This window comes from Eleginops maclovinus, chromosome 18, assembly GCF_036324505.1.
Source record: "Eleginops maclovinus isolate JMC-PN-2008 ecotype Puerto Natales chromosome 18, JC_Emac_rtc_rv5, whole genome shotgun sequence".
Taxonomy (NCBI): Eukaryota; Metazoa; Chordata; class Actinopteri; order Perciformes; family Eleginopidae; genus Eleginops; species Eleginops maclovinus.
In genome coordinates, this window is record NC_086366.1 from 13,924,940 (window position 1) to 13,952,764 (window position 27,825).

At 42.6% G+C, this 27,825-nt stretch overlaps 1 protein-coding gene across 1 annotated transcript; it reads left to right on the top strand.

Moving 5' to 3' along the window:
- On the top strand, positions 1-27,459 carry map3k10 (mitogen-activated protein kinase kinase kinase 10). Its single transcript, XM_063907853.1, has 11 exons — positions 1-2,804; positions 17,306-17,486; positions 18,086-18,234; positions 19,790-19,965; positions 20,805-21,048; positions 22,067-22,189; positions 22,280-22,418; positions 22,990-23,102; positions 23,190-23,467; positions 24,227-24,755; positions 25,411-27,459. Exons 1-11 carry the CDS (start codon positions 1,826-1,828, stop codon positions 25,812-25,814), a joined length of 3,315 nt encoding a protein of 1,104 aa, XP_063763923.1. The 5' UTR covers positions 1-1,825; the 3' UTR covers positions 25,815-27,459.
- The last annotated feature ends 366 nt before the right edge of the window (positions 27,460-27,825 follow it).

Below are 27,825 nucleotides of genomic sequence, written 5' to 3' on the forward strand. Positions count from 1 at the left end.
ATGGTTTCTAGCTCTGCGACAGTGGAAGCACTTGTTCCCACGTATGTGGACTGCGCCCCGGTGTGTTTGGATGCAAAGTCAGCCTACAGACTGACAGCTCGCTGCTGGGAATGTCACGTCTCTCTGGAAGAAAAGCCAATTTAAATACGGTGGACCTCTGCACAGCTGGATGAGCGGCACAAGGAAGGAACTGCTGGGAGTGTTTTAATATGTCGCCAAATTGGGAGACTGACCTGGATGGTGCTTCTTTACTCGGATGCATCTCACGCCCATGCGAGGATGTCGGTGTATGTTGCTGCCATCGGTGAACAGGTTAGGTTACAGTAGGCTAAGCGTTAATTGTTTACGTATTAAAACAGTTTGAGGCGGAAAAGCCAAGTAAGGACAAGATACCATATTTTACGCAAATAACTGGCCTAAATAAACGTTTATATTATTAAATCATTATTTGTATTATTATGATGGGGCACTCGATCTATGTATAAAGGAAACATGGAACATTCATTGCGTTGTTTCATCTCGTCCATCCGGATGAGAGATACTGTAATTCTGCAAGGCTGCCATGCAAACAATACTTTCCGCCTTGTTGCCGCCGTGTGATGTTTCCAAAGAAGTCGTGGACATTTAAATCCTTCGCTACTATTGATTATTAATCGGAAACTACCACGCGTTCTCTTGAGGCAGCAGGATAATGATAAATGCTGGCATTGCTTCCCTGTCTCCAGTCCAGAAGAGTTTCTATTCCCACCGAGGACTGGTCTCCATCACAAATGTAGCCCAACAGAGGCGACTGAAGCAGGCCGCTGCACATAGACGGAGGCGTGTTTGTTGTGCTCAGACTGGATGCTGAACATGGTCTGTACTGAATACCTGCCGCCGGCTTGTTTCTGTAATTCTCCTGCTCTCTTAAAATGGACGGGGCCTTTTTGATAACATCTATTCATGGACGTTGAACCGGCTCATGGTTGTAGGATTTAGCCTGGACCGGCTTTTCGGGATGTAGGGCGAATTTCCGCGGATATTTCACAGTAGGCTGTACACAGAAGAGGAAACAGCCCATGTTCATGGAGATGGCTGGCGGGGGAGGTGCCTGTACACTCGGCTGGATGAGAAATAATGAGGACCCCTGCTCAGAGGATTTCACTCAGCTCAAACACAGACTGCTGTTTTTATTGGCAGCCTAAATACTCCATATTTAAGACTGATATTACTCAGTTGTGGTTGTAATATCGTCCCTGAGTGTCTCTAAGCACTCAGAGTCAAAAAACGATACTATTGGCTCATGAGGTCATGAGTTTATAGGACAGCATTTCAAAACTACAAACCATGAGTCCAGATTTCGGTCAATTTAAATACAATCTGCTTAGTTTTAACAATCATTAAGACATCATTATTAACTATGTTACTCTTGTATTAGTTGAAGGCAGATATTGAGGGATCAGGATTGTTGAGGAACTGATCTTACCTGAAGACCTGCTGTTTCTTACACAAACACATAATCAAAACCCATTTGAAAGTCTGCTGGAGCTTTCCAAAAGACACAATTGGGAACAATCAATTAAGTCTCCGAGGGGGTTACATTCATGGATCTGCTGAGTGTCAATGTTTGACCTGATGGACATTGGCCCTGTATGAACTTGCCTTTGGGAATACATGCTACTTACACACGTAGCAACAGCACAGCAGCAACGGGTGGTAGGATTTGGCACAGTTTCCACAGTGAGATGTGGTAATGGGGGAGAGCAGTTACAGCTCCCTGACCCTTTGATCCCTGATCCCCCCCACTGGTGGCCGAGGACACCCCGTCTCTGTCAATGGGCCCTGTATGGATTTTGTCCCTGAGTTGACAGAGGGCAAGCCCACAGCGTCAAACAACAGTCCGGCTGCCATGCATCCATACGGCAGAGCGAGCAACACAGCAGCCCCCCTGTCTTGCACCAGCTGTGGGGGCTGCTGCTCCCCGCCTCCCCCTTGCCTAATCCCTCCTGAGCCCCCCACATCTACTACCTCCTCCTCCTCCTGCTTGCCCCCGAATATGACCCCTCCACCACCAATGTGTTCAGCCCCGATGGTGCAGGTGGAGAATGGCAGCAGCTGGAATTCCTCAACCTTCTCGTCCTCCCCAGACTCCCACCCTGGTCACCACTGTGCTGCAAACAACCCCTACTGGACTGCAGTGTTCGACTACGAGGCCACAGCAGACGAGGAGTTAACCCTGCGGCGAGGTGACCTCCTTGAGGTTCTTTCCAAAGACTTCAAAGTGTCTGGGGACGAGGGTTGGTGGACTGGCAAGATCCAGGACAAGGTGGGCATCTTTCCATGCAACTACGTCACAAGGGGGGGCGCCGCCAACTACCAGCAGCTGACTGCAGGTGGGGTGGGCGACTGCCCCCTGGAGATAGACTTCTCAGAACTGTTCCTGGAGGAGGTGATTGGAGCGGGTGGGTTTGGGAAGGTATACAAAGGATTATGGCTGCTAGAAGAAGTAGCAGTGAAAGCCGCAAGGCAAGACCCCGACGAGGATATAAGTGTGACAGCAGAGAACGTGAGGCAGGAGGCCAGGCTGTTCTGGATGCTCCGGCACCCCAACATTATCTCCCTCCGGGGGGTCTGCCTGCGGGAGCCCAACCTGTGCTTGGTGATGGAGTACGCCAGAGGAGGGGCTCTGAACCGAGCACTTGCTGGAAAAAAGGTCCCTCCGAGGGTCCTGGTGAATTGGGCGGTCCAGATTGCCACAGGGATGGACTACCTGCACAACCAGGCATTCGTACCAATCATCCACAGAGACCTCAAGTCCAGCAACAGTAAGTACTGAAAACACATGACACTTGTAATCAGTGAGTTTCATGTAGATGTTCGGTTAAATATCACATTGAGTTCAAATTTTACTCTTAATCCATTAAACGATCAACAGAGAAAACATTTTTTGTGCAAAATTAGAAGAAAAGGGCTTTTTTCAGACTGAATAGATTTCCAGATTTTCCCAGTTTTCAATAATATTAAACTGAATGTATTTGGGTTTTTTATTGAAAAGAAATTCAAAGACACCTGCTGAGACTTTTAGAAACTGGATTGGGCTTTTTTTAAAAAACTATTTTCTGACATTTTATGGTCCAAGAAAGTACTCTGCAAATGAATCGATAGTAAAAAGAATCCTTAGCTGCAGCCCCATTATCATGTGACTATGCTTCATGTTGACAATAGGTGTTACGTACAGGTAAGAGATATGTAAACCTGTTTTAACAAAAACCGAAGTGTGAGTGAGACACTTACATATTTACACTAACTACACCTTGCACAATTGATTCTTTCTCACAATACAATATCAAAGGTCAATTTGGAGATTTAAAAGTGCAGTTCAACCCACATAGTTATGAATCTAGATTATTTTTGTGTGAGTTGATGGGTGCAATTTATCTTTCCATAAATCGTGACCCAGTTAGTGACGATAATCTAGAGATTTTGTTGTGAGTAGTTTCACGCAGGAACCTTTTTCTTTCTACCCTATAACAGAGAAAAAGGAAGAGTACATCTTCTCAAGGATGAGAGCATTTCCTGAGCTCACCTTAGCTAGCAAATGTTACAGCGAGCGGAGTAGGACGGCATTGATGTTTACTTGTCCTCAGCCACTAGCCTCTAGTCCATGAGCATGCTTCCTTTTGCTCAGTGGTACAGCAGAAGAAAAAAAAGTTCACATCAATATCTGTGGATCTTTTTGAGTTACCTGGTCATCATTTCTGAAAAGAGACATTGGTGCTTTTCAAATGTAGCTCTATGGCTGATATCTCCAACTCGGGGCAACTCACCAACAATATAGATTGATAAATACAACTACAGGAAGTGTGATGTCTAGTTTGTGTATAAGCTTTAGAGGCTGTATGTGGCAGAGTCAGACCGGCTGTTTCCCTTCTTTGTGTGTAGTTAAGCTAACTCCTCTAGTCTCCTGACTGTAGCTTTATATTTACCGTACAGACATGTGAGTGGAATCAATCTTCTCATTTTCATCATCATCCTTCAATAAATCTTTCCCATATGGCAGACATCAATTATTTTACAGAACTAGGGACAGGACAGTGATGTCAAATAAAAGTAATACCTTATACTATCAACAAATGAACTATTAAAAAGGAACACACTGTGATATATTGCTCTATTGATTATAAATCACACCCATATTTTCATGTAAGCGGTCTGGATGTTCTGTATGTTGTCACGTCTTTTAGTTTCTTTAATTGACTTGCGTCAAGCCACACGGGCAGATTAATTGTCATTTACAAATGTACAAATATTCAGCCTTCTCATAATAAGTTCATGGCATTACAAAAATAAGATAATGATGTTGCATTCATTTATCATAACATTGAGGGCTTTTTTTGGGTAGAGAGGACGAAACTTAAATTGAACACAGTGGGGAGGCCTAAGTCCTGGAGAGCTGGTCTACTTCTGACATCTTTTCCCTGTCATCTCCCTGCACCTCCTCTTGCTCTTCTTCCTTCTCCTCCTTTTTCCTCCCCTCCTCAAGAAGAGCAGTTCTGCTCTGCAACTCACTGAGCTATTTTTGGACCTTTGTGCTACTTGCTGTTTAAAGACGCAGTTGCAGTTGTTGGTGCATCAAAGAAATAACACGCAGCGAGCATCTAAGTGCATTTTGTGTGTGTGTGTGTGTGCGTGTGCGTGTGCGCGCATATGTGCCGGTCAGACTGTGTGTGTTCATCCCAAATGACATGAGTGATGGGGGAAGGAGCGTACAAATATGGGTGGAGTGAGCAGGATGCTGACTTAAGGGCCTTTTAAAGAAGGAGACAGAAAGTAAGTGAAGCTTAAAAACAGTTGCTGCTGATCTGCCCAAAATGTTTCCTAATCTTCAATCCCTCACTCTCCTTGAGTCTCACTCTAAAACATGTGCACCCAGCTCCAATCGCGTTTACCCTCCCTCCTCCTCGTGTGGTTCAGTAACAGTAACGATGGGGGATCAGATGCGTATTGGACAGCAGAGCCTTGGCAACAACACCATAACTGTGCCTTTCCATGGTGACATGGCACTGCTTCTGTGTCACTGAGTCATACTGCTGCTAGCCGCTGTCAAATGCTGCACAAAATGTCAGACTGCAACTGAATTGAGGCTGGAATGCCTCATGGACCCTGTTTTCCACCCTAATAGTTGACTGGAAATGTGTGGGTGCTAATTGTTAAGTATGTGATTAGACTGTGACTCACACTTGTACTGAGGGATCTTTGCATTAGCATGCCGATGCCCAGAAGGTTGAAGCATTGAAGGAGAGCGAGAGAGACGGAGAATAACAGGGTGGAAAAGATCATATTGTGGAGGGGAATTAAGCTTGGGGACCAGAGAGAGCGGAGAGAGGCGAGAGAGGACAGTGATGGGAAAGAACAAGAGAAGGAGAGCGCGGGGGATAAACAGCGGTTCATCTGAGTTTAGGGTTTCACCTCAGCTCATTGTCCAGGTGCACTGATCTCAGGTATCCTCTTCAAACCGCCGACCACTTGGCATCACTGCGGTCACAGAGCTGCTCAGCCCCCGAGCCTCTCCTGTGTCTTCAGCCTGCTCTGCCACCAGTAAACACACATGCTGGTACATCGCATACCAACATACAATACTAGGTAGGAGGTAACACTAAGTAAGAACAGCAGGCACTGCTTAGTATGTGGTTATTTTATACTCAAGACAAACTCGGATGTATATTACATTTACATGAATTAGTATGCAGAATAAGCTAGCTGCACATACTTAACTGTCCCAGCTAGGTACCATCAGACCAGCCTACAGTCATGTCATACTTTTTCAAATAAACAGCACCGCACATAAAGTAAAATGGGGTCTCTGTATTTAACCTATCCTAGAATTATAGGAGCAGAGGGAAGGTATTGTATACAGAGCGCATGGGGAGAAGTGTGGGGGTGAACTAGCACGCCATTTTTCATTTAGTAGGCAGGATGTATCACCTAGAGTATGTAAAGGATGTAGTGTGCAGCGCTACAGTTTGGGATTTCAAACAAAGCCACAGTCTTCATTCTCGCTCAGAAGAATTGATAAAGGCTAAATGTGACACTGCTGTTAGAGTCAGTGTGTGTTCGAAGCTTTACGAACATTTTTACAACACAGGATTTATTTTAGGCTCACTAACATGCTTTCATCTAATTTTATCCCAGCCAAGTGAATGATTTCTTTAAAGGCGTGTATCCTTGTGGGAGCTGAGTGTTGTATTGTATGTTGTTAAAGGCCTACAGTGAGTCTGTGTAACGGGGATAATCTGATTACCGTGACCTCCTTAGAGTGATGTCACAGCATGTTTGTGGGTTGGTGGTCACGCCTTACCTGTCGCTCTGATCCCGGATCAGCCTCTAGTCTCTCAAAGCATAGGGCACCAGTCCTCTTTGATTGGCAGGATTGACCCTGGGATTAAAGCAGAAACAATGGGAAGGATCAGAGTGGTCTTTATCTCTATAACCACTATTGTACGTGATGAGGGCTGTTACTTTTACCTTCCTTTAATCTGTGGTTTATATTCTTTTGTAATCAGTTATTTTTTGGGAGTTTTGGGAAACATAAATCAACTGACTTCATCTGCTGATGAATCTTCATTTAAGTCTATTAATATAGATTAAACTAACCGGCTGAGTGAGTGGACCTTGAGCTGATCTGTTACATAAACGCTCTCTGATATGAGACTTAGTCATGGTTCCTTTTGAGATAAATGTACATCACTGCAAGTTTATATAGAGCTCTATAGAGGCTCTGAGTCAGATGCAGGTAAGACAATACGGGTGTGCTGATCACCTGTCGCAGTAACACAAAGACCGGGTCATATCTGTACCTGCAGCCTGTTCTTGGTAAATGTAGGATGATGTCTCAATGTGGATGTTTACATACATACAACTAGCATTTCATTTCCCCTTTGTTCACCTGTTGGAGAAGATGTCTCCACCTTCATTCAACTTAATATAATTTAAAATGTATTGTTGCCAGATGGAGCTTCAAAACTCTGTAAAAAAAACCTAAAAGATACAGTCAATGAAGACACAGCGCGGTTGACATTACCAGCTGTTTTGACTACTGTCGCTTCAAATGGACGCCATGTTTACACAGTCAACAATCAGCTGAATACTGTGGGAGCCCCGTATCTCAGAGCAGGCTTGTCAAGTATTCTGTTTGCTCATCGAGTATTTAGATTACAAAGCAAGAAAAGACACATTATGTAAGAGACTTCTTAATTTTCCCCCCGTTTAATATAGTCTCAAGCTAACTACCACAACATCAACAATATCAAATGCTGTAATAGCTAGTTAACAGATTAGCATGGTGAGATATGGCAAATGCTTTTTTTTAAAAGCCTGCATCAGGCTTTGTGTGTGTTTCTATGTGTGACAATATGTGAATCTGTTGAGGAAAGGATGAATTGTGTAGGCCAGTGCCTTCTGATAATCCTCAGAGAGACAGAGCAGTTGGGGCCTAGGCTGTCACTTAAGTGTAAGCTAGCAACTGATCACAGCCAGCTTTAGCTGTTGTATCTAATTGTGCCAACTGTACTGACGTTAGTTTGATCATTTATTATATAGAGTTTAAATTAAAAGAGGCATTGGGCTATATTCAACACATCTGACCTGGTGATTGATTTAAATGTGGTTCAATTATGTAAAAGATTTCTTTTTTATGAATTACTTTCCACAGGAATAACATCGCATATTTTTAATTTATATATGCTAATAATGTTAGGAAACTATAATCAAATGCTCTAATTTCCTCCTTACCAAAGCACAGACATTAAATCTTGCTTTTTATCACGTGACTGGGGCGGGACAGGGAAAATGTTGAGTGTGGGTCAGGAATAAAAATGTCTAAATATGTAGTAATATGATTATACATGGGACCATGATGGGACAGGAGTCAAATATTTCGAGACGAGACAACATTTTTTGTGGGAGTGGAATGGGACATATATTGTATATTATTTGTAAATCTCAGGAATATTTTATAGCAAATGTTCCCCAGTGGAAATAAGTCTCCCAGACAAATTATTACAGGCTTTGGTTGAATTGCTGTGGGCATGTCTGCAAGCATGGTGCGTGTGCAGTTGGGTTCTTTGGCCTGTGTGCATAAGGAGGTCGTACAGCAGGACATGCTGGAGCTAGGGCAGGGAACTCATAGTCTCACACTCCTACTATCACACACATTTACACACATGTACACGCTGCAACAGGGCAACAATGACCCTATTCTCACACAGCAGCCCAAGACAGAGCGAGAGAGCAGGACTCACAATGGCAGGAGTCTCTGCAGGGGGGATGGTGGGCGAAGGATGGGAGATAGAGGCAGCGATGGGCGACTGTAGGTCGAGAATGACAGAGCGGAGAGATGGATGGAAGCGAGGCAGGATGGGTAGAGGAATGCAGTGGCTGTGGAGAAACCCCTGGAGGCTTGTTTGGGAAAGGGAATATAGAGATGGATGGGGGGAGGGCGAAATAAAGGCAGGAAAAGGGAGAAGTATGAACAGTTTTACAGGAGGTCAAACCATTCTTCTTTTATCAGTGAGCTACAGATTAAGGCTAATGGTCCTGATGGACTGCAGGCCTCGTTAAATCAATACACTTCAAATCCATACGAAGGAAGAACTTATTTAACAACTGCAAACCAACACCATGTGCAGCTAAAGCTATTGTGATAACCACAGTTCAAGCAGACATAGCATGTATATCTTTTCATCTTGTACTGTACATAAAGTACATTTAATAGCATATAATTCGAACAAATATATAAAAAATAATACATTAAATTAGGACATGTTACTCAGACTCAGAGTTTTATTCTGACAGCAGCAACATCAGAGAGGAAACCAGAGAGATATTGAGTATATCAGTTGTTTCATCAAATACAGTATCCAGTGCTGCCACAACACATGATTTTCTTTGTAGAAGGGTTGAATTTACATAGTTGACAGAAAACGCAGGTTGAAGGAAGATTATAGTACTTTACAAAAACAAACAGACAAATCAGGCTGATGGCATCAAACAGTGTAGAGTTTTAAGGATCGTTAGAAGACTGTTTTCAGTTCCAGCATCACGTGAACTCGGCCACACTGCGAACAGATGTTTGTATCGCCTCGCTGTCAGATGGAAACACTGCCAACTTTCAGTGAGTGACAGACACAGGGAGAGCTACAGTGACACAACTAAACCAAACAGTGACACCCAGTCAATGGCTGCATGATTGCCAATGAATACACATGCATGCGCCCTCTCACTCAGACACACACACATCACAATTATTCTCTCCACTGCTCAATATAAAGTTGATCTGGAGCCAGTCAACAGTAGAAAAGACTCCATGCTGCTCTCTGCAGTGCAGCTCAGATACTGTAGAGCTGCCAAGCATACTGACACAAACTCACACATCCTGCTGCTGTATGTTGTTTAAAATATGATTTGCATAAAACAGCTGAGCAACTTTTCTAGTAATAAACACACTGTGATGTATTTCTCTGCTTATGATCACCGTTCCAATATCACATTTCAGATCATGAAATCCATATTCACAAGCACACACTGTGCACCAGTGGATTATATATTTGAGTGTATTTGCATAAACAGACAGAAGCCAGGCTCTTATAGCTTTAGGGTTTTTAAACCCCCGTCTGCAAAACAGGCTCAAAGTGTATTTTATTTCACTGTGATTCAGAAACAGGCAAATAGTAGTGCAGTTAGATCAACATTAAACGCCACAGGCACTGCGTTTCCTCATCATCGCCTCTAATTCACCACAGCTCTTCAGTCTGAGAAGCAATGGTACGAGACGTCGTCTGAAGATAAAGTAAAGACGACAATGATACCTGAGAGAATAACACATTGCAAAACAATACATTGTGTTATCTACTTTAGCTCCTAATTTAGTCCCTTAAGTTAAAATGGAGTAACACTCCTGAATAAAAGCACAATATCACTTTGTGTTTTCCACCACTATACATGGGGAAAGCCATACATTTCAGCAGACAAAGCGACAGACACAGTAAAGTCACACACTCACACTTACATTGACTTCCTGTACGGTTGTATGTGCGTAGGCTGTTGACTCGCTGTTAGAGGGTCATTGTTGTTTGCCAGCAGCCTGGCACGGAGAGTGGGGAGCCGGGCCAAGCAGAGAGGGCGCTGGGTGTCCCCCGAACCGAAAGTCCTTCACCCACTTTCATAGTGGAGTCAAGTAGAGGACACTTCAGTCAGACATGTTTAGAGTCAATACTAGAATATAATGTTTTGTTCAACGTCTGTGTGCAGAGGAGATCTGACATGTATACATGTTCACTAGAGTTTATTCCTGGGGAAAACCTAATGAGAGCTCAGGCCCGTCCATAACTTATGCTTAAATTAATTAAAATGACTTGCGATTGGACCAGTTCACCAGTATGTTATTGGAGCATGATGGTTCTTATCAATTACACATTAGAGATGATATTAAGTCATGCAATAAAGGACAAAAGGAAAAAAAAAATTAGATTTGTTTTGTCTGTTTGTGGGTAGAGTTTTGCATAATTAAGAAGAAGAATAGGAGAATAGAAACACACTTGAATGAGTTTTTCTAAAATAGATAGTAGAAACATCCAACAAGTAAAAAAGCTCTCTTGATTTTGTCTTTGATGGTATTTTATTTTCAATTATGTGTAAATAAAATTCACCAGGAGGACAGGAGGTGATTATGATGGTTTTATATGCCAAGTTTGTCCCTAATGTTGTTTGGGGAAACAAACTTGTAGTTATTTTTTTCTTTTATAAAGCACCCTGTTTCTTCTTGTTCCTACTGCAATGATGGGACACTGATATACACACGAATATTTTTCAGTTGTAGACCACAAAAAACATAAAAAATGTTTCAAGAGTCAAAAAAAGATGCTCAAAATTCCCACACTATAAGTACACCATTTTTTACATACCACACACGCAATAAGAGCCCAAAAGAAAGCCGCCTCATTTAATACCTCCATCTCTTCTGAGAGAGAGGCTGCCTGGTCACACGAATCTGGCAGCTGTTTGTGTGGAGACAAAGTGAATGGCTGCGGGGTGAAACTGTGCCACTGCGCGGCTCAGGATTAGAGCCCTGATGGCCTGTGGTGGTCCAAGTGGAGCCGGGCCAGGGTATCAATGACATGGGAGCATACTCACTACAACCTCCATATCAAAGCATGGGGTAGCGGCTTTGTGATTCGCCGCACGTCTCACTTGGTGTTAAATACGTTTTTAATCTTAATTACGTTGTATGCTGAAAAGCTCAAAAAGTCCTGTCTGCAGTGTCTTTATGAAGCTATTCCCTCACTTCTAAATGTTCTACATTTTAGATAACCTAACAAATTTGATGTGTTTGCTCAAGTTATGCATCTACTATTTTTGTTTGAATTATTTCACACTGTATTTGAACAAAATGGGCTTGGATTTAAATTGTTTGTGCATGTTTGAAGAGATTTAGTTCTTCTGATTGAAATCTCTTGAGGGTCGAGGTGTGTGAAAGCTAGGGATAAATGGAGAGACCTACAGAGATACAAAGGCATGTGCTGCCAGGAAAATGACAAAAGCTCTCCCTCCAGTCATCTCTCTTTACCACTATGCCGACATCTTTTCATCCACTCATCATTATTACCCTCTTGTAGTGCTTCTTCCTTTTTCGCCCCATCCCGCTCTCTGTTTTTTTGCCTTTTTGCACTCGCCTCCTCTTTCAGCAGCTTCTTCCCAATATTTCATTCTCCTCTCTTGCCCTCATTTCTGCAGCTCTTCCCTCTTGTCATTTTTGTCTCTTTATTGCCTCTTTCCTCCTCTGACTCCCCTCCCCCATTCATCATCTCCACCCGCTCTGCCTCCTCATCTTTTACCCCCCCCCCCCCCCCCAGATCTCACCCCCACCTCACACACATTATGTACACACAACCTCTCAGTTACTGTATTTTTTTACTCCCTCCACTCTTTTGCTTTCCCTGTGTCTCTCCTTCCACTTCTGCTCCCCGGTGTGTTGTGATGGTAGCCAGGCTGGCGACAGCTGCAGACAGTGGGCACCGGCAGAGTGAGGGGGGAGGGTGTGGGGATGACTATGGGGGAGAAGAGGGGGTATGGAGATGAAGAGGCGTGGTAAGTTGGTAGGGTTGGAGAGGGGGCTTACTTTTTTTGTTAGCAAGGTTTTGATCTTTGCTGAACAGAAACAGAGACGTCGGGCCTGGGGTCCGGGGGCCTCACTGCTCAGCATCCCACGGGCCCGAATCTCATCTATGTTGATGCACCATTGGCTCGTTGCCATGACAGTCAAGTTACACATCGCCCCCCCCAGACAGACGGCTGGGACCAGCACTGAGGAGGCGTTGTGCCTAAACAACCAGCAGCTCGTGGCAGGCAGGGTGGTGAGGATGTGTTGTGAGCTGCGGAGGCAGAGGAGGTATCACAGACTCTGTGGGGAGTTTGTAGGGACCTGATTCGCTGACTTGGCACCACAGAAACAGCTGTTTCATCCTGCAGGCTACACCTGTTCTGCATAAGAGAGGAGCAGGAGAGTGTGGTGGGGTGGGGGGGAAGGGAAGAAGGATGGGTTAGAAAGAGGAAAAGGGAAATGTCTGCAAAAAACTTTACTAACTGCTTTCATACTTCCGTGAAATAGCGAGTGCACAATAATGATAAACTTGATGAATATTGCACCTTTCCAAAAGAAGATTAAAAGAAGGGTTTACAAGGTGCTTTATAGATACAATACAGAAGAATAATATAAGATAATTATAATAAGAACAATAAAACAAATGGTGCTAGAAGGTAAAATAACAGGAAGGTTAGAAAATAAAAGTTTGATTTATGAAAAGTAAAGTGATAGAGGGTCCTGAGTTTCATCTACATTTAGGAACCACCAGTGTGAAAGCACCTCTAACAGCACAAAAGGAGTTGAAGGTCAGAAATATAGATTGTGGCCAAAGTGGTTTTAGCATTAAAAGTAAACGCCTAAAAGGAAAGTCACCAAAGACATGATGCAGCTGTTTTCACGGCTTGAATAGTGCTGCTCAAAATAACATCTAAAATCAGCTCGGTGCCGCTTTAACCAAAAATCCAGCAAGAGAAACAAAAAAAAACAAAAACAAAGCATCCTCATAGGGGCATGAGGGTTTCTCCTCTTCTCTCCCAGCGTCAGCGTCGGGCTGTGACCTCTGCCCTTGTTACCATAACAACAAGTTAATGACACAGCAGACTGACAGACCTAAAATAACGCAAAACAATAACGGCTAACCAGGCGAGCGCCGTGTGTCTCTGAAGATTGACACAGAAGATTTGCATATGTGAAGTTCATGTCTTCATGATGTGGCTTATGTCTTGCATCCAGAGCAAAGTGCAGGACTGTGCACTTGTGTGTGTATTTGTGTTTGTAGGGGTATTTGATTTCATATTTTGACAATTTACAAAATCCAGTTTTATTGTGATTTGGTTTTTTAGATTAGTATTGCCAAAACGCGGACATTTTTTACACTATTTCAGCTCCTTTGCTTGTAAATGTGTGTCTGTGCCTATCTGTTTCCTGTCTTGAGATCAAAATCGAATTCCCTTTGTGAGTTTTTAAAGTTGTATGGAATTAAATTAGATTAAATGGAAATCAACAATTCTCCACTGTGAAGCTTCACCACTTCCAGAGAGTTCAAGATGCAGATGTCACTAAAGGATGAATTCTTGCATTACATATTCCCAATACCCCAATACATAACTGCATTGTTTCCTCATTGCCCTGGCTCTCCTCTGCAGGGAGTTTCCAGATTAGCACCACCCCAGGTCACACTTGTTTGTTTATGGTGTAATAAACTTTGATGTAAGTGGCTCCGGCAAAAATACCTTCACTCAGAAGACGTCTGATTGCATTCCTGTGTGGTGAAGTATCTGAGTTGGCTAATGTGTCACCTGTTTTCACAGCACTTACTAACCAGGCTGGAGATCATTACTCAGGTTAAAGGCTGGTTGCTGCTGCTTCAGTGTTTGAACAGTAGCTTGGCGGCATTTCTGAACACTTAGGTCAAGGTCCAAGGGCGAAAGAAAGAGCGGCTTCAGAGGTTAAGTCTACACTTCATCACACGGGCAGCAAACTGGCAGTCTGTGTGACATGAGCATGTGTTTTTGACAGCTGATCAATAAAACTTGGCTACTATTGATAGACTGCAACTTGTTTTAATGTTTTATAATGTAAACCCTGCAGTCCTCCGAGGCTGCACTCAATGACAGCTGGTGCATACCCCCAGTGAGCCAGTCCTAGTGCTAGAGTTAGTAACTTGATGGAGTACATTACACTGTAACATTTGAGCATCGCTACTATTACCATTTTATATATTCTATATTCTTTTCAATTATGTGGAAAAAGTCTTTGTATCATCAATGTGCCAAAATGATTTGGAAAATATCAGGAAAAACAACAGTATTATGCATACCTAGTTTCAGACACAGGTCATTGATATCAGGGTTGCATGTCAAAATAAATAGGTCATCTTCTTTGTGCTATACAGACACAGTGAACGTGCATCATTTGATCATGACATTAAAGAGCAGCAGCCGTTTTTCTAGTTGATAAATAGTAAAATGATCGTGTGATGACACATCCAGGCCCGTGATCGTTCCCGCAATGCTTGTTGCTATGGAGGCCTTTGTAGTAACCAGGGAGCTTGTCAGCTGTACTTATTCTCATCCCTACTCTATTTTAAAATAACATTTCCATCAGCACTGTATTGTGTAAAAGCCACTCTCACCTTGAGGACTTTGTTTCCCTTCACTGTTATGAAGTGTGCTGCGACGTGGCTGTTAGTTGTGTTTTGCTGAACTGGAGGTTCCTGCGCTGCCAGCTGGGCGCAAACACAGGAACATTGAAAAGCTGTGGCAGGAAGAATGAATGAATGAATGGTATGAAGAAGCTGCACCAGGATGAAACACGAGGTGTGAAAGTAATGCGATGATGTTATAATTAAACCAGGAAGAGAGTGGGAGCAGGTGGAAGTGCTGCTTCGCTCTCAGTAAGCAGGCTCTTTCTGTCCTCTCTCTTCCCAACCCAGCCCTCAATCTACACGCCATGATGTCCTTTTCCCTGTATGGATGTGCTTCATGTTCATACACACAAAGCAAACCAGTAAAGGTTGACACACCCATCTAAGCATGCAAACAGATCCTGTCCTCTAGCTCTTTCGGCTTCTGTCTCGACTCCATCTTCTGTTTTTAGAGAGAAAGAGCTAGCCCCGAGGAGACAGCTGTCCCTCAGAGACGACAGCATCAGAATAGAAAAGATGACTGGAGACTATTTCACAGTGGTGGAAGAAGTACTCAGATCTTTTACTCAAGTGAAAGCAGAAATAATTAATTGTAAAAATACTATGTTGCAAGGAAAAGTCCTTCTTTCTTACAAAAATATTGGCATTAAAATATACTTAAAGAACCAAAAGTAAAAGTACTTTCTTATTTAAGAAGCATATATTAAATTATGATTATCTATGCATTAAAGCCTAGCTGGGCATGGTGGAGCTGATTTGAATGACTTCAGATACTGATACTGGATGTCTTTACCTATAATTATATGTTAAAGTTTGTTTGTAAGTTGATTTATAGTTAATATTACCTTATATTCTGAATCTATTAAGTAACTTGTAACTAACGCTGTCAGATAGAAATACAATGTTAGCATCCAAAAATAGTAAAATAGAAGTTTACAGTAGCATACATTTGAATGAAAGGTACAAGTACCTAAACATTGTTTAAAATGTTTAGGTACTTCTAAAAATAGACTTCTTATTTTACTATGTTTATTTTACAGCTTGAAATTTGAAGAGGAAAAATGTAAACTACACAAAATGCAATGATTTTATAAAGATATGTGTGACGTGAAACATGCCTCATATTATGACATTATTTACATGTTTAATCAAGGGAAAATGAGTTAATGGAACAATAAACAAACAGCAAATATTCACAATTTTGACCCAAATCATTGCTGATTAATCTTCTGTTGCTCCACCAACAAATTTCTATATCAATTGATCTGCAGGTTACTTTTCCTGGAGTATTTTACAGTGTGATACAGTGTGTGAATACTTCTCTCTGCCTATGGAAATATGTACAGACTGCTTTGAGATCAGTTCATTATCACTGAAACTCGTCTCCCAGGGAGGTTGTGGACAGAGCAGAGCACAGAGAGGCACACCTTTATCACGTGAAAGGTTGTGTGTGTGTGAGTGTGCAGGAGTGCATGTGTGTGTAAACAAAGATACGTGTGTGTGTATGTGTGTGTGTGTGTGTGTGTGTGTGTGTGTGTGTGTGTGTGTGTGTGTGTGTGTGTGTGTGTGTGTGTGTGTGTGTGTGTGTGTGTGTGTGTGTGTGTGTGTGTGTGTGTGTGTAGTTTCTCTCCACCACCCTTTGCATACGCCTGTAGATAAGCGAGAGAGAGAGAAACTCGGACCTGACTCAGTACCTGTGAACTGTGTACACTCCAAATATTTCCATAGCCAGCTCTCACGCGGAAATAAAGGAGGAAATTGTACATGGAAGAAAGAGGAAAGAGACAGAGCGATTAGTTTGAATGCTAACCTTAATAAGGATACATTAAAATGACTGTCACTGTACGGAAAATAGACACTGACAGATCACACACTACTGGACAAGAAGCGAAAGTAGTGCCCTCTATAGAAACCTGACACCACACATGTACTGTAAACATGACTGTGTTATTTACCAAACACACCTTTTTACATTTTGTCTTTTAATGTGACACAGTTTGAGATATTTGAAGTATTGAAGTTGATTTCAGGTTTTGTTTTCAGGTTTTTTTTTTGCTCTCTGAACTTGCCGTTCAAAACAACCAAAATGTATTTAAAACAGTAAGAATCTGTAGTTAAAAGTTAGTGTTCTGTATACAGGTTTTGTTCAACAATTTTTCCCTCTGGTTACATTTCCTAAAAAATCGATAATTGGTTCATACATTTCCCAAAAAGATGGAAAACAAATTTAAAATCACAATTTTCTCAAATATCAAGATCTTCAAACTGCCTGTTTTGTTTTGACTAAAAGTCCAAAACCCAATATATTAAAGTTACTATGATCAAAGTAGTCCAAAAACTAGCAATTATTTAGATTACAAGACTTCTAACAGTACATTTCACGTTAGTATTCAGCTGAAAATGTCTGCCTCTTTATTGTTTTTGTAGTTTGATCTTTTATCTGAAGGTCTCAGAAACCGTTTTTTTTTTCTGTTGCTGTCTAATACAGTGATGCCAGCTTGTAACTAAAATCTCCTCCTCCTCTTCCTCCTCCTCCTCAGTCCTCATCCTGGAGCCTGCAGAGCGAGAAGACATGGGCGGGAGGACCCTGAAGATCACGGACTTCGGTCTGGCAAGAGAGTGGCACCAGACCACCAAGATGAGTGCAGCGGGGACGTACGCCTGGATGGCCCCCGAGGTCATCAAACTCTCGCTCTTCTCCAAGAGCAGCGACGTGTGGAGGTACTGCCGTCACACGTCTGTGATTCACCTTTAAACAGTGACAAATGTCCTCAGACGGGCTGTCGAGACGAATGTGTCACAATGTAAATGCCAGATGTTTGACATGTATAAACATATCTGGGTTCCATTAAGAATATTATTTCCTTTTGTTAAGTTAAGTTGGATTGTGAGAATTTATTGTCATCTTTTTTTTTATGAATCAGTGATTGAATGATTCAGATACTTGAAAAAATACTTCAATTCAAAGTTACTCCGTTAACTCAAGTTCACTTTAAGCAGCACGCAGGTACAATACGTGAATAACTGTGGCTTGTTGTATATGTTTTTCATTTATATCTACCTTTGAAAAAAAGTTAGTGTCAGTATTTTGTTTGGTAATGGAAGAAGCCCATGTTTTGACTGTAACAGTTGTAATAATGCGTACTTTTACGGATATGTTTGACAGTTATCATGGGGATCCTTCAGTCGTTATTAAGTGGGCTGTGGTCACCAGTAAGAGTTGGTGCCTATCGTTGTGTTGAAGGATAGTTTTTGGCATCAGATGTTGCATTAGAACAGAAATGAATGAAAACATTTTCCTTGTTTGCCTCTCTTCTCAGTTTCGGAGTGTTATTGTGGGAGCTGCTGACCGGCGAGGTTCCCTACAGAGAGATAGACGCGCTGGCGGTCGCTTACGGTGTGGCCATGAACAAACTAACACTTCCTGTCCCGTCAACGTGCCCTGAACCTTTCGCTCAGCTGCTAGCAGGTAAACAGCCCGACCACCTGGACACATCCAAGAGTTGATCCGCTGTGCTTAGAGTCATTGTGACAAGTCCACTTTCACTTTATGTGCCCTTGAGCTTCCTTTCTTTTACTGTACACCAGTCCTAAAAAATGACCTTTGAAATGTTGCTGGTGACACAGAAACTCACTTTCGTTAGGTTGCATTTTATAAATCCTAGAGCTCTCCTCTGCCGGTTTTCTCCTTTTCACCTCACACATAATCAGTTGTTAACAGCAGCAGCGTATTAACCAGCTCTTGTTTCACCGTGCAGGCCATCTCTGTTTAAACACACGCCCTCTTTTTATCCAGACTGCCTTAATATGCTAATTATTGAAGCTACTTTTTCATGCAGATGAATAAGCTGCAGGCTGAGGTTCAAAAGGACGTTTCTTAAACTGTCAGCCAACTTCATTTACCTCCCTCCTGCTCTGCTCCAAAAGCTCTTTTTCTCTTCACTTCCCCTCTCACTCCTCTTCTTCTTATCCATGTTCATCCAGTAATCTCTCCTTTGTCATCCCTCGCTGCTCCCTGTTTACGCCATCCTGTCAACATCTCACTTTCATCTCCTCTCAACAACTTTTACCAACATACTCTTTATGCTAATGTATTTTTAGTAAATATAACCTGCTATCAAATATATTTTCAGCATGTGAAACAGCCATTTAATAACACTTTACTTTGCTTTTAAGTAGACGATTATGATCTGGTGTTGTACAGGCAGCTCTGCTCTCTGTAGGTGTGCACAGTGTGTCTGCAGCTCTGTCAGTCAGGGTTTGGCTCACCATGGCGGCCATATGCTGTCCCATCCTGCATCCTTACACTTCGGTGGTTGCCAGAAATGGAAATATACTGTATATCCCGATCAAAAATTGATGGTTTATCAAAAGTAAAAGTCTGCCGATAGCAGATAGATTATGTTTATCAAAATTGTTTCCCAACATTGAACTGATCCTACTAACAACTATTGTTTATGAAGCCACTACCAGTTTCATTGAATTATTTCATTGTTGTTCAAAAACATCTTTAAACATATGAAGGAGACAAAAATGTTTCTTCAGTACTATAAATATAACGACTAAACTGTGGCACTGTACCACGAACATGAGCACCAACAGTGTATAAATCCTTGTTGTCCATTGTCTCAAATGGAAAACTGGGTTGAACATTTAAAAAGCAGATTTTAAAAAAGTAAGAAGATGTGTGTAGTTTTTTAAATAACAGGAAATGCAGCAATGATATGTTAAGACGTAAAGTAAAGCGGGTTGTTTAAAAAATGGAAACGGGCATGTATGATTTCTCTTGATAGTGTATACGCAGGAGTTGAAGCCAAAACATTGCGATAGCTAAATCAGTTTTACAAAAACATGAAAGACACTAAGCTGCTGTTCGTTCGGAGATGAAATGCACTTATTGTAAATCACTTGGATTAACAGCATGTGCTAAAATAATACAATACACCACATATTAGCATCTGTTTAGAGCTGTCAAACACACTAACCTGGATGATAACGCTACCTTCTTGTCTTTAACCCCTCAGAGTGCTGGAGCCCGAACCCCCGCAGCCGGCCATCCTTCAGCAGCATCCTGCGGCGGCTGCTGGCTATCGAGCAGTCGGCCATGTTTCAGATGCCGCTGGAGTCTTTCCACTCCTTACAGGAGGACTGGAGGCTGGAGATCCAGCAGATGTTTGACGAGCTCAGGGCCAAAGAGAAGGTGTGGAACCTGAAACACATCAGGTCTTATCGGGGGGTGAATCATTATTAGCTGAAGATGGTTTGAAAGTATTTGAAAAAACTACAACAGAGAATAGGTATACAATTTTTTTCTGAGGGATTACAAATTAGAATTTGATTTCAGCAGAAGCCATCACTTTTCATATTGAGGGAGGGAGGAATATCAACACATCACAATCTGAGGTGTTTCTGCAAATCACAATCACCTTAGCAACAAGCCTTTTGCCAAAAAAAGTGTTAGAGGAGGCGCTGCTGTGCTAATAACCTTTTCCACTCCTCTCACCCTCTCTCCTTCTTCCTCCTCCCCTATTCTCCTTACCTCCTTCCTCGCCGTCTTCCCCACTCTCCCTCTGATCTCTTTTTTTCTCTCTTCTAAATTTCCTTCCTGCCTTTTCTTCCTCTCCCCTCCTCCACTTTTCCTCATCCTCTTTCCCACCTCTTACTCTTTTCATCCGTCTTTCTTTTCGCTCTTCCTCTTCTTCATCCTCTCTCTTGCCTCTTCCAATTTCTCTGCTTTTATCCTCTACCTCTCCTTTTCCTCCTCCTGCATGCTCTTCCCCTCTCCCCTGTCACTCTCATCCTCCCTCCTTCCCTCCCTCTCTCCCTCTCTCCCCTCATACCCCTCTCCTCATTCTCTTAAATGTTTCCCTATCTTTTGCATTTACCTTATCCTCTTCCTCTCTACTCATTGTCTTCCTCTCTACTATTCCCCTTTGTTTACCATGTCCTTTCTTCATCCTCACCCACTCTTTTTTCTTCCTCTCCTCTTTTTTATCTTGTCTGTCCTCTCCCTCCTCTCCCTCCTCTTCCACTCTCCAGGAGCTGAGGTCATGGGAGGAGGCGTTGGCCCGAGCAGCCGAGGAGCAGAGGGAGCAGGAGGAGCAGCTCAAGAGGAGAGAGCAGGAGCTGGCGGAGAGGGAGATTGACATCGTGGAGCGCGAGCTAAACATTATCATCCACCAGATGTACCAGGAGAAACCCAGCGTGAAGAAAAGGAAAGGGAACTTCAAGAAGAGCCGACTGAAGCTGGGCCGCGATAGCAACAGCATCAGCCTGCCTTCTGGTGGGTGAACAGGGAACTGCAGGCTCATCATTCACTTTGTTTTAAATGAATAAATTAGGTGTACATGGCTGCAAATTTGGGGCATGTATTTGACAACATTAATACACAACATGTACACTGATATACTGCCAATTCAATATCATTAAGTACCCTTTATTATGAAGAGAGGAAAAACCACACACCATCCATCCAATGACTTCAGTGTATAATCAACATTTAGGCAATTTTGGTTAAAGTGTTGGAGTGATAATTTAATTATTGTGCAACTATCCTTTATTTAAAGAAACAACTCATGTATTTTCTTTGAAAGGTAGAGATTTGAACTTTCTAATCAATACATTTAAGTAGTTTTGTTTTTCTGTCAAATTACGAAAACATTAACTGACCAAACTGAAAACTATATATGGCATTAGTCCATCACCTTTTTTATATATGGACTATTTGTTTTAGCAAAAATGTTGCATTGTGGGGAATTCACAGTATATGTTACAGCTTTTAAAGATTTATTGACAACGATTTATACGCTTACATGTAGCCAGGTCCAGATTCAGGGTGTGATTTAAAAGAGAGAGACAGGCAGGTTATTCTCCAAATTCAATTCATTCATTATATGTTTAGAAAATGTCAGAAATACTTAAACTTGTCTTTCAATGTCTTGTTTTGTTAGTAAAAAAAACCCAGACACCTCCATATTTTACTTGTTTTTTGTAATTCTTACTTAAACTATCAATCGCTTATCAAAATAGTTGTAGATAATTTTTCTGTCAGTCAACTTCAATCATCATCGCAGCTCTAAATAAAGACAGACATAAGAACAGTATGTTTGTTGTGAAATGCTACTCGTATATATATTGCCTGGTATTTTTCATTTTATATCAAAGAAGAGCTGCATGACTTGAAATATATTATTTTTGAAGCTCATAATAACCTAGTGTTCCCAGACTTAGAACACTATTGAAATGTCTGACAAATGAAAACAGATTAAGTGCAAAATCTTTTCTCTTCTCCACTCCTGTAGGCTTTGAGCATAAGATCACAGTTCAGGCGTCTCCCAGTGTGGACAAGAGGAAGACTCAGAGGAGCGAGAGCACCACCCCGCCCGCGAGCCCGGGGGTCATTCCCAGACTGAGAGCCATAAGACGTGAGTGCAAACACCCAAAGACAGAAAGCGTCCTGTATGAGCGACAGTGTGTGTAAGGTGTGAGAGTAACCTTATCCGACTGTTCCTCAGTGACACCGAGCGACGGCAGTAAGACGTGGGGCCGCAGCGCAGTGTGTAAGAAGGAGGATCTGTCCACCAGTAAGAAGAAGGGAAGAACCTGGGGGCCGAGCTCCACCCTCCAGAAAGAGAGGGTGGGCGGGGAGGAGAAGTATGTGCAACACGAGTTTACATATCTGAGATTAATGTAAAATCTTTTTTACCTGATAACTTCAATCATAGTTTATGCTGTGCTATACTTTTTTCCCGACCCGACTCTTAAGATTTGAGGTTGGCAGAATGAGGTTGGGATTTGTTACTCTGTTTTTAATTAGTTTAGTCAGGAAGGTCCTATTGAGATACAAAAGCTCATTATACCGGGAAGTCCTGGGAACGTTTTTTAAAGCACGATAGACCATTAACGCAAAGGTAAACATAGATAAACAAAGTATTTGGTCAAACTGCAGCGACAAACATTGTGAGGATTGTACTCAGTGAAAATGATCACAGACGAGAAGAAGACGTCTTTCCTCATGTTTTTCTGGACAGATTATTGTTACACAGGGAAGCAAAACTTCCAGTCAATATGTCCTTACAGTTTGTGACAGAAGCAGAGCAGTTGTCTCTGGAAATTTGGAGGAAACAATTTTATTTGTTTTTATCTGATAACAGCATTGTAGCACCTCAGTGTTTAAAGTTTGTTCTGGTTGGTGTAGTGTTGACATCCTGGTTTCTGTTTGCAGACTGAAGTCACTCGGAGAGGGCAGCAAAGTTTGGTCATCCAGTGCCCCAAACCTTGGAAAATCCCCCAAACATGCACCAATGACCGCCGGCTTCTCCAGCCTCAATGAGATGGGTGAGTTTTTACTTTTCAACTAAGTTAGTGAAACAATCAGTCATCTTTACTCTTTCTTCACTAACCTGTTTTTGCTCGCTTTGACAGAGGAGTGCTGTGAGTTTGAGGAGTCCCCGGGGTCCCTGCTGCCCTCAGAGAGCAGCAGTAACGGGGCAGTGGAGGACTCAGGCCCTCTGTGGGGCGGCCTGGGGCCCAACACAAGCTCCTGTCAGGGGCACGGGGGCCTGGGGCCGGGGGCGAGTTACCAGGACTCTCTGCGGCGCTGCAGCCAGAGGAAGAAGAGCGATATGTTTCTGCTGGGTTGTGCCTCTCTGCTCGCATCTGTCGGACTCGGGCAAGACCTGCTGCCGCTCGGGAAAGTTCAGGTGAGAAAACAGCAGAAAGAAAAATAAAGTATGACATATATTCTTAGACGAAACCAGGGAAAGTTCCAGTATTTTTCAGCTTCAGTTTCATTTTTATTAATAGGATAAATGATTTAATAAATAGATTTAAATTAATAAACATACATTAAAACTGCTCAGAACCGTAAGAACCATGTCTTAAGAGATGTAACAATGTGGTCTTACAAATGAAAATATATATTTTAATTGGCTTATTGCTGTCTTTTTTTATTGCCTGTCTGCAAACTTAATATCCCGTTTAGGCTGATAAAGTTTGAAATTGAAACGCTATACATTCATTCAGACATTCATTACTCCTTGAAGCAGGTACCTGCCCTGTTAAAATAAACAGCTTCATCCTGCAGGCTGAACACTGTCAGATACATTTTATAATCTGAGTAACACACCATGTCACAGAGCCAGTGTCTTATGAGCATACTGCCTCCTCATCTTAGACTAACTGATCACCTTTTGTGTGATAAAAAAGCTGCTAAATAATCAGTGCCTCGCTGTAGAATGAGCACTAAGGATTTCCAGCACCTTGTTAGCTCTGCTTATTTTCTGTCTGTTATCTTCTTCCAGGATCAATGATATGGATGTAATCTGTTTCTGTAGTTGCTATAGTAGGCTGAGGAAGGAGTTATTTCAAAAGTAATGTAGCTTGTTTTTAAGACAGCTGTTCAACTGATTATTGGTGATTGAGTGCTGCTCAGTGGTCTCACAGGGCATTTGTGTGTCCAGGTGCTCCAGGACGAGCAGGAACTCAGGGAGGAGCAGCGTAAGAAGAAGGACGGTCTCTTCCAGAGGACGGGACGTTTCCGTCGCAGCACCTCCCCCCCCAGCAGAAACCTCTCCCTCTCCCTCTCCAGACATCATGACTCTGCCCTCCCCTGCATGGACCCTTCTCCCTCTGTCACCCTCCTCTCGTTGTCCTCTCTGTCTGACTGCAACTCCACCAAGTCCCTTCTCCCCTCCGATCCAGACGAGTACCCCCTCACCCCAATGACGGGGGGCAAAACTCCGGTGGCGCCGCCAGCTCCTGCCCTCAACCCGCTGTTGGACCTGCGGGCGGAGAGCTTCAAGAAGGAGCCCAACCAGTCGCTCACACCCACCCACGTGTCTGCAGCCATGAGCAGAGGACACAGACGGACCCCTTCAGATGGAGCGATACGACCTCGAGCCCAAACTATGGGACACCACAGGACTCCGTCTGATGGAAGCATGCCGATGCCTCCTCCACCGGGGGCTCCGCACCGCACTACTAACAGAGGTAAGGGACAAGTGTCTTTGTTGCCTCTTAGCATATTTAACCTTTTGTTTTGCAACAATGATTATCTTCTTATTTTGAGACAAACTGTCCATCAATTCAGAAACCCTACCAGACACATTCAATTTTAAAATGTTTGTGCTGTGCTGGAGGAAGGATTCAGATCATTTACTTACAAAATGCTCCAATATCACACTATTTAAATACGTTACAAAGGTAAGCAAGGTACGGTACTTGAGTAAATGTACTTAAATGTACTTGCATACATAAACTACAGTTCTCATTGTTGTATACGGAGTACATTTGTGCCAAAGATTTTACAGACTGCATAATGTTAGAGTAAATCATGGACATATATGATTGAATAGTTTATGGAACATTTGACTATAAACAATTTCCTGTCTTTACTTCCGAGGGTCTTGAATGTTGGAGTTTCATTTTTAAAGCAATTCCCAATTTTTCAAACAGTTCCTCCTCCAAACCACATTATCTCAAAATGTTACTGCCTTTGGTCGTTGAAAAATAAATGAATGTTACAGTTTTGCTACTTTAAAAGACTCTGATATATCCTCTAATGTTTTTTAACATCTAGCAACTATTTTTGCTTAAACAACTAAATTGCCACATTTTGTTAATTTCTCTCACTGTCATGTCTCAGGTACACTGGAAATTCTCGACATCCCCCGCCTCCCTGATCCCTCCATCATCTTCCCGGTCCCCCAGCGGCGTAAGGCCCCCGCTCCGCCGATCCCTGACACGCCTCCCCTCTCCCTCATCAGCCCCCTGGAGAGACCCAAGACGCTGGAGTTTGCCCCCCGTCCGAGGCCCACCCCAACCAGGATGAGGCCCGACCCCTGGAAGCTGGGCTCTCTGTCCCGGACCCTCAGCTCGTCGCCCAGCAGCAGCTGTGACAGCCCCCTGGGCTCGGGGGACAGCAGCGCCAGCACTGCGCGCCCCACTCTGATGGACATGGACGTGGAGGGCCAGAGCACCGACCCAACAGTCCCTCTGTGTGGAAAGCGGCAGGCGGCCGCTCTGTGTGGACAGCAGTACCTGTTGTGAAATAACAAGTCCCCTTTACTGCATTTGGACCTGATCCGGGACATAACTGATGTCTGAGCCGAGCCAAGTGCACTCACTGAGGTTTTTGCAAAAACACCCCAACACTGTTCATGTTTTAGGCACTTACTGGAAGCCATTCCTCTCCATGTGTCCTTTGAGTCTCCTAATAAGGTGTGAAACCAATATAGCAAGCCTTTTCCCTGATAGTGGTCTCTAACCTGCACGACCATGAGGGTCCTGGAGGCCTTTCAAAAGCCTTGTAGTGTGCTCACCCACCGACCTTACCCAGCATTTCTTGTCCCTCTCTTTGAAAGCCATCCCTACCTGCTTATTAGTGCAACATGACCAGAAAAAACTCACAACCTTCAAAAGCCATTCAAGTCCCTAAAACTTCCTGTCCCCTTGCTTTCCTGTGAAGCTGCCCCTTTTCTGCTCACATCACTCCAAATAGAAAAATCTTCTTACACATTCCCCTAAACATTGTTTCATTGGAGATTGACTGTTTAAAAATTCACAATAGAGAGTGTCTTTGTTCTTATTTTGCACGTTGTTTGTTCTCTCCCTGCACAAACATCCCCCCTGCCTTCACCTTCACTCCTCATCTCTCTGCATGGGGGTCATCGTCCTCTCCCCTCCAACTCCAGGACAGGAACAAGCCTTTTATCTCTCAGCACTGATGGACTGGTTTAATCCTCAGCCATGTACAGCACGAAACAAAGAGTTTATTTTCTCAGTGCTTACACCATCCCAACTGAATCCTGTTAGCAAAAATGTTTTTCTATTGGTTTGGCAGACCAGGTGTGTTTCTCTCTGTGTGAATGTGTATATATTACTGTACATGTGTGGAAGAACAAAATGGGTTCATTTTTTATGTGCTGGTGTTTTTCAGTGCATGTTGTTTTAGGTGTGAATGGTTCTGTGTACTGCGGCACTTCTTCGAAATAAGAGGTCATCTGTTTTGTCTTCTACACGTTTTACATTGCTCACTAGCAGTCAGTAGCACTAAGTATGGATCTCGCTCATGCCACTGGAATGGACACGAAAAAAAGAAACTGAGCAGAAATGATACCTGATTCGACCTCATGGACTGTTTGAAAGCTTCATAATCACGTCTGACTTGTTGTTTTCAACAATTGTGGCCCTTTATGAGCCATGTTGTGGACTCTACTTACGGCTAACAAATCAACTTTTATCAGCTGATTTGTCTTCACACAGGGGTTGAAAGGTTTGTCTGTGCTACAGGTAGTATTTTACTTGACAGTGCAAATTTCTCTAAGTGAGTGTGTGTGATTATGTGTGTGTGTGTGTGTGTGTGTATGTGTTATTCTTTGTACGGGATGATGACAATCCCGTTGGAAGTAGAGTGAGCTCAGACTCATTCTCCTTGTCTGGTTAAGAACACTGAGTATTTATTACATTTATTGTTATTATTGGAAAAGATTAATTGTTATTACTATGCTCTTCCTGGGATATCTGTATATATTTGTTAAATATAACAGGAAAAACCAAGGAAAACACCTAGGACACTGCTTACTGAAATGTCCATGTTGTCTCTAGTCTCATCCTGTGACTTTTCTGGGTTCAATGAGGAATAAGTGTGAAACGTGATGAATGAGAGACAAATAAAAATCAAAGAAAGATGGTACCGTGTCAGTGCTATAACATTATTTCCATTATGTCCAATATATTGGAAGTATGGTAAATTATGTTTGATCTGATTACTGATGGGAGAAGTACATAGATCCTTTACTTTTTTGAAAGTAGCAGTACATGGATGATGAAATCTTTCTTTACAAGCAAAAGTCCTCCCTTTAAAGAACAGACAAATCTTCTAAAAGATACAAAATAATTTATAAAAGTATTCTTATTTCAGAAAAAACCCTCCTGTGACTGATTCACTATTACATACTGCATTAATAGATTTAAATGAGGGAGCATCAATGTTTATAGTGCTGTTGTAGCTGCCCGAGTTATATCTTCAGTATTTCAGTCCAATGGTTTAAAATGTAGG

Bases quoted from the DNA above. Each gene is read 5' to 3' on its own strand.
- map3k10 (XM_063907853.1), top strand. From the start codon at position 1,826: ATGGATTTTGTCCCTGAGTTGACAGAGGGCAAGCCCACAGCGTCAAAC. The intron at 17,487-18,085 runs GTACTGCCGTCA...CTCTCTTCTCAG, and splicing joins AAGAGCAGCGACGTGTGGAG to TTTCGGAGTGTTATTGTGGG. The intron at 23,103-23,189 runs GTGAGTTTTTAC...TCGCTTTGACAG, and splicing joins CTCCAGCCTCAATGAGATGG to AGGAGTGCTGTGAGTTTGAG.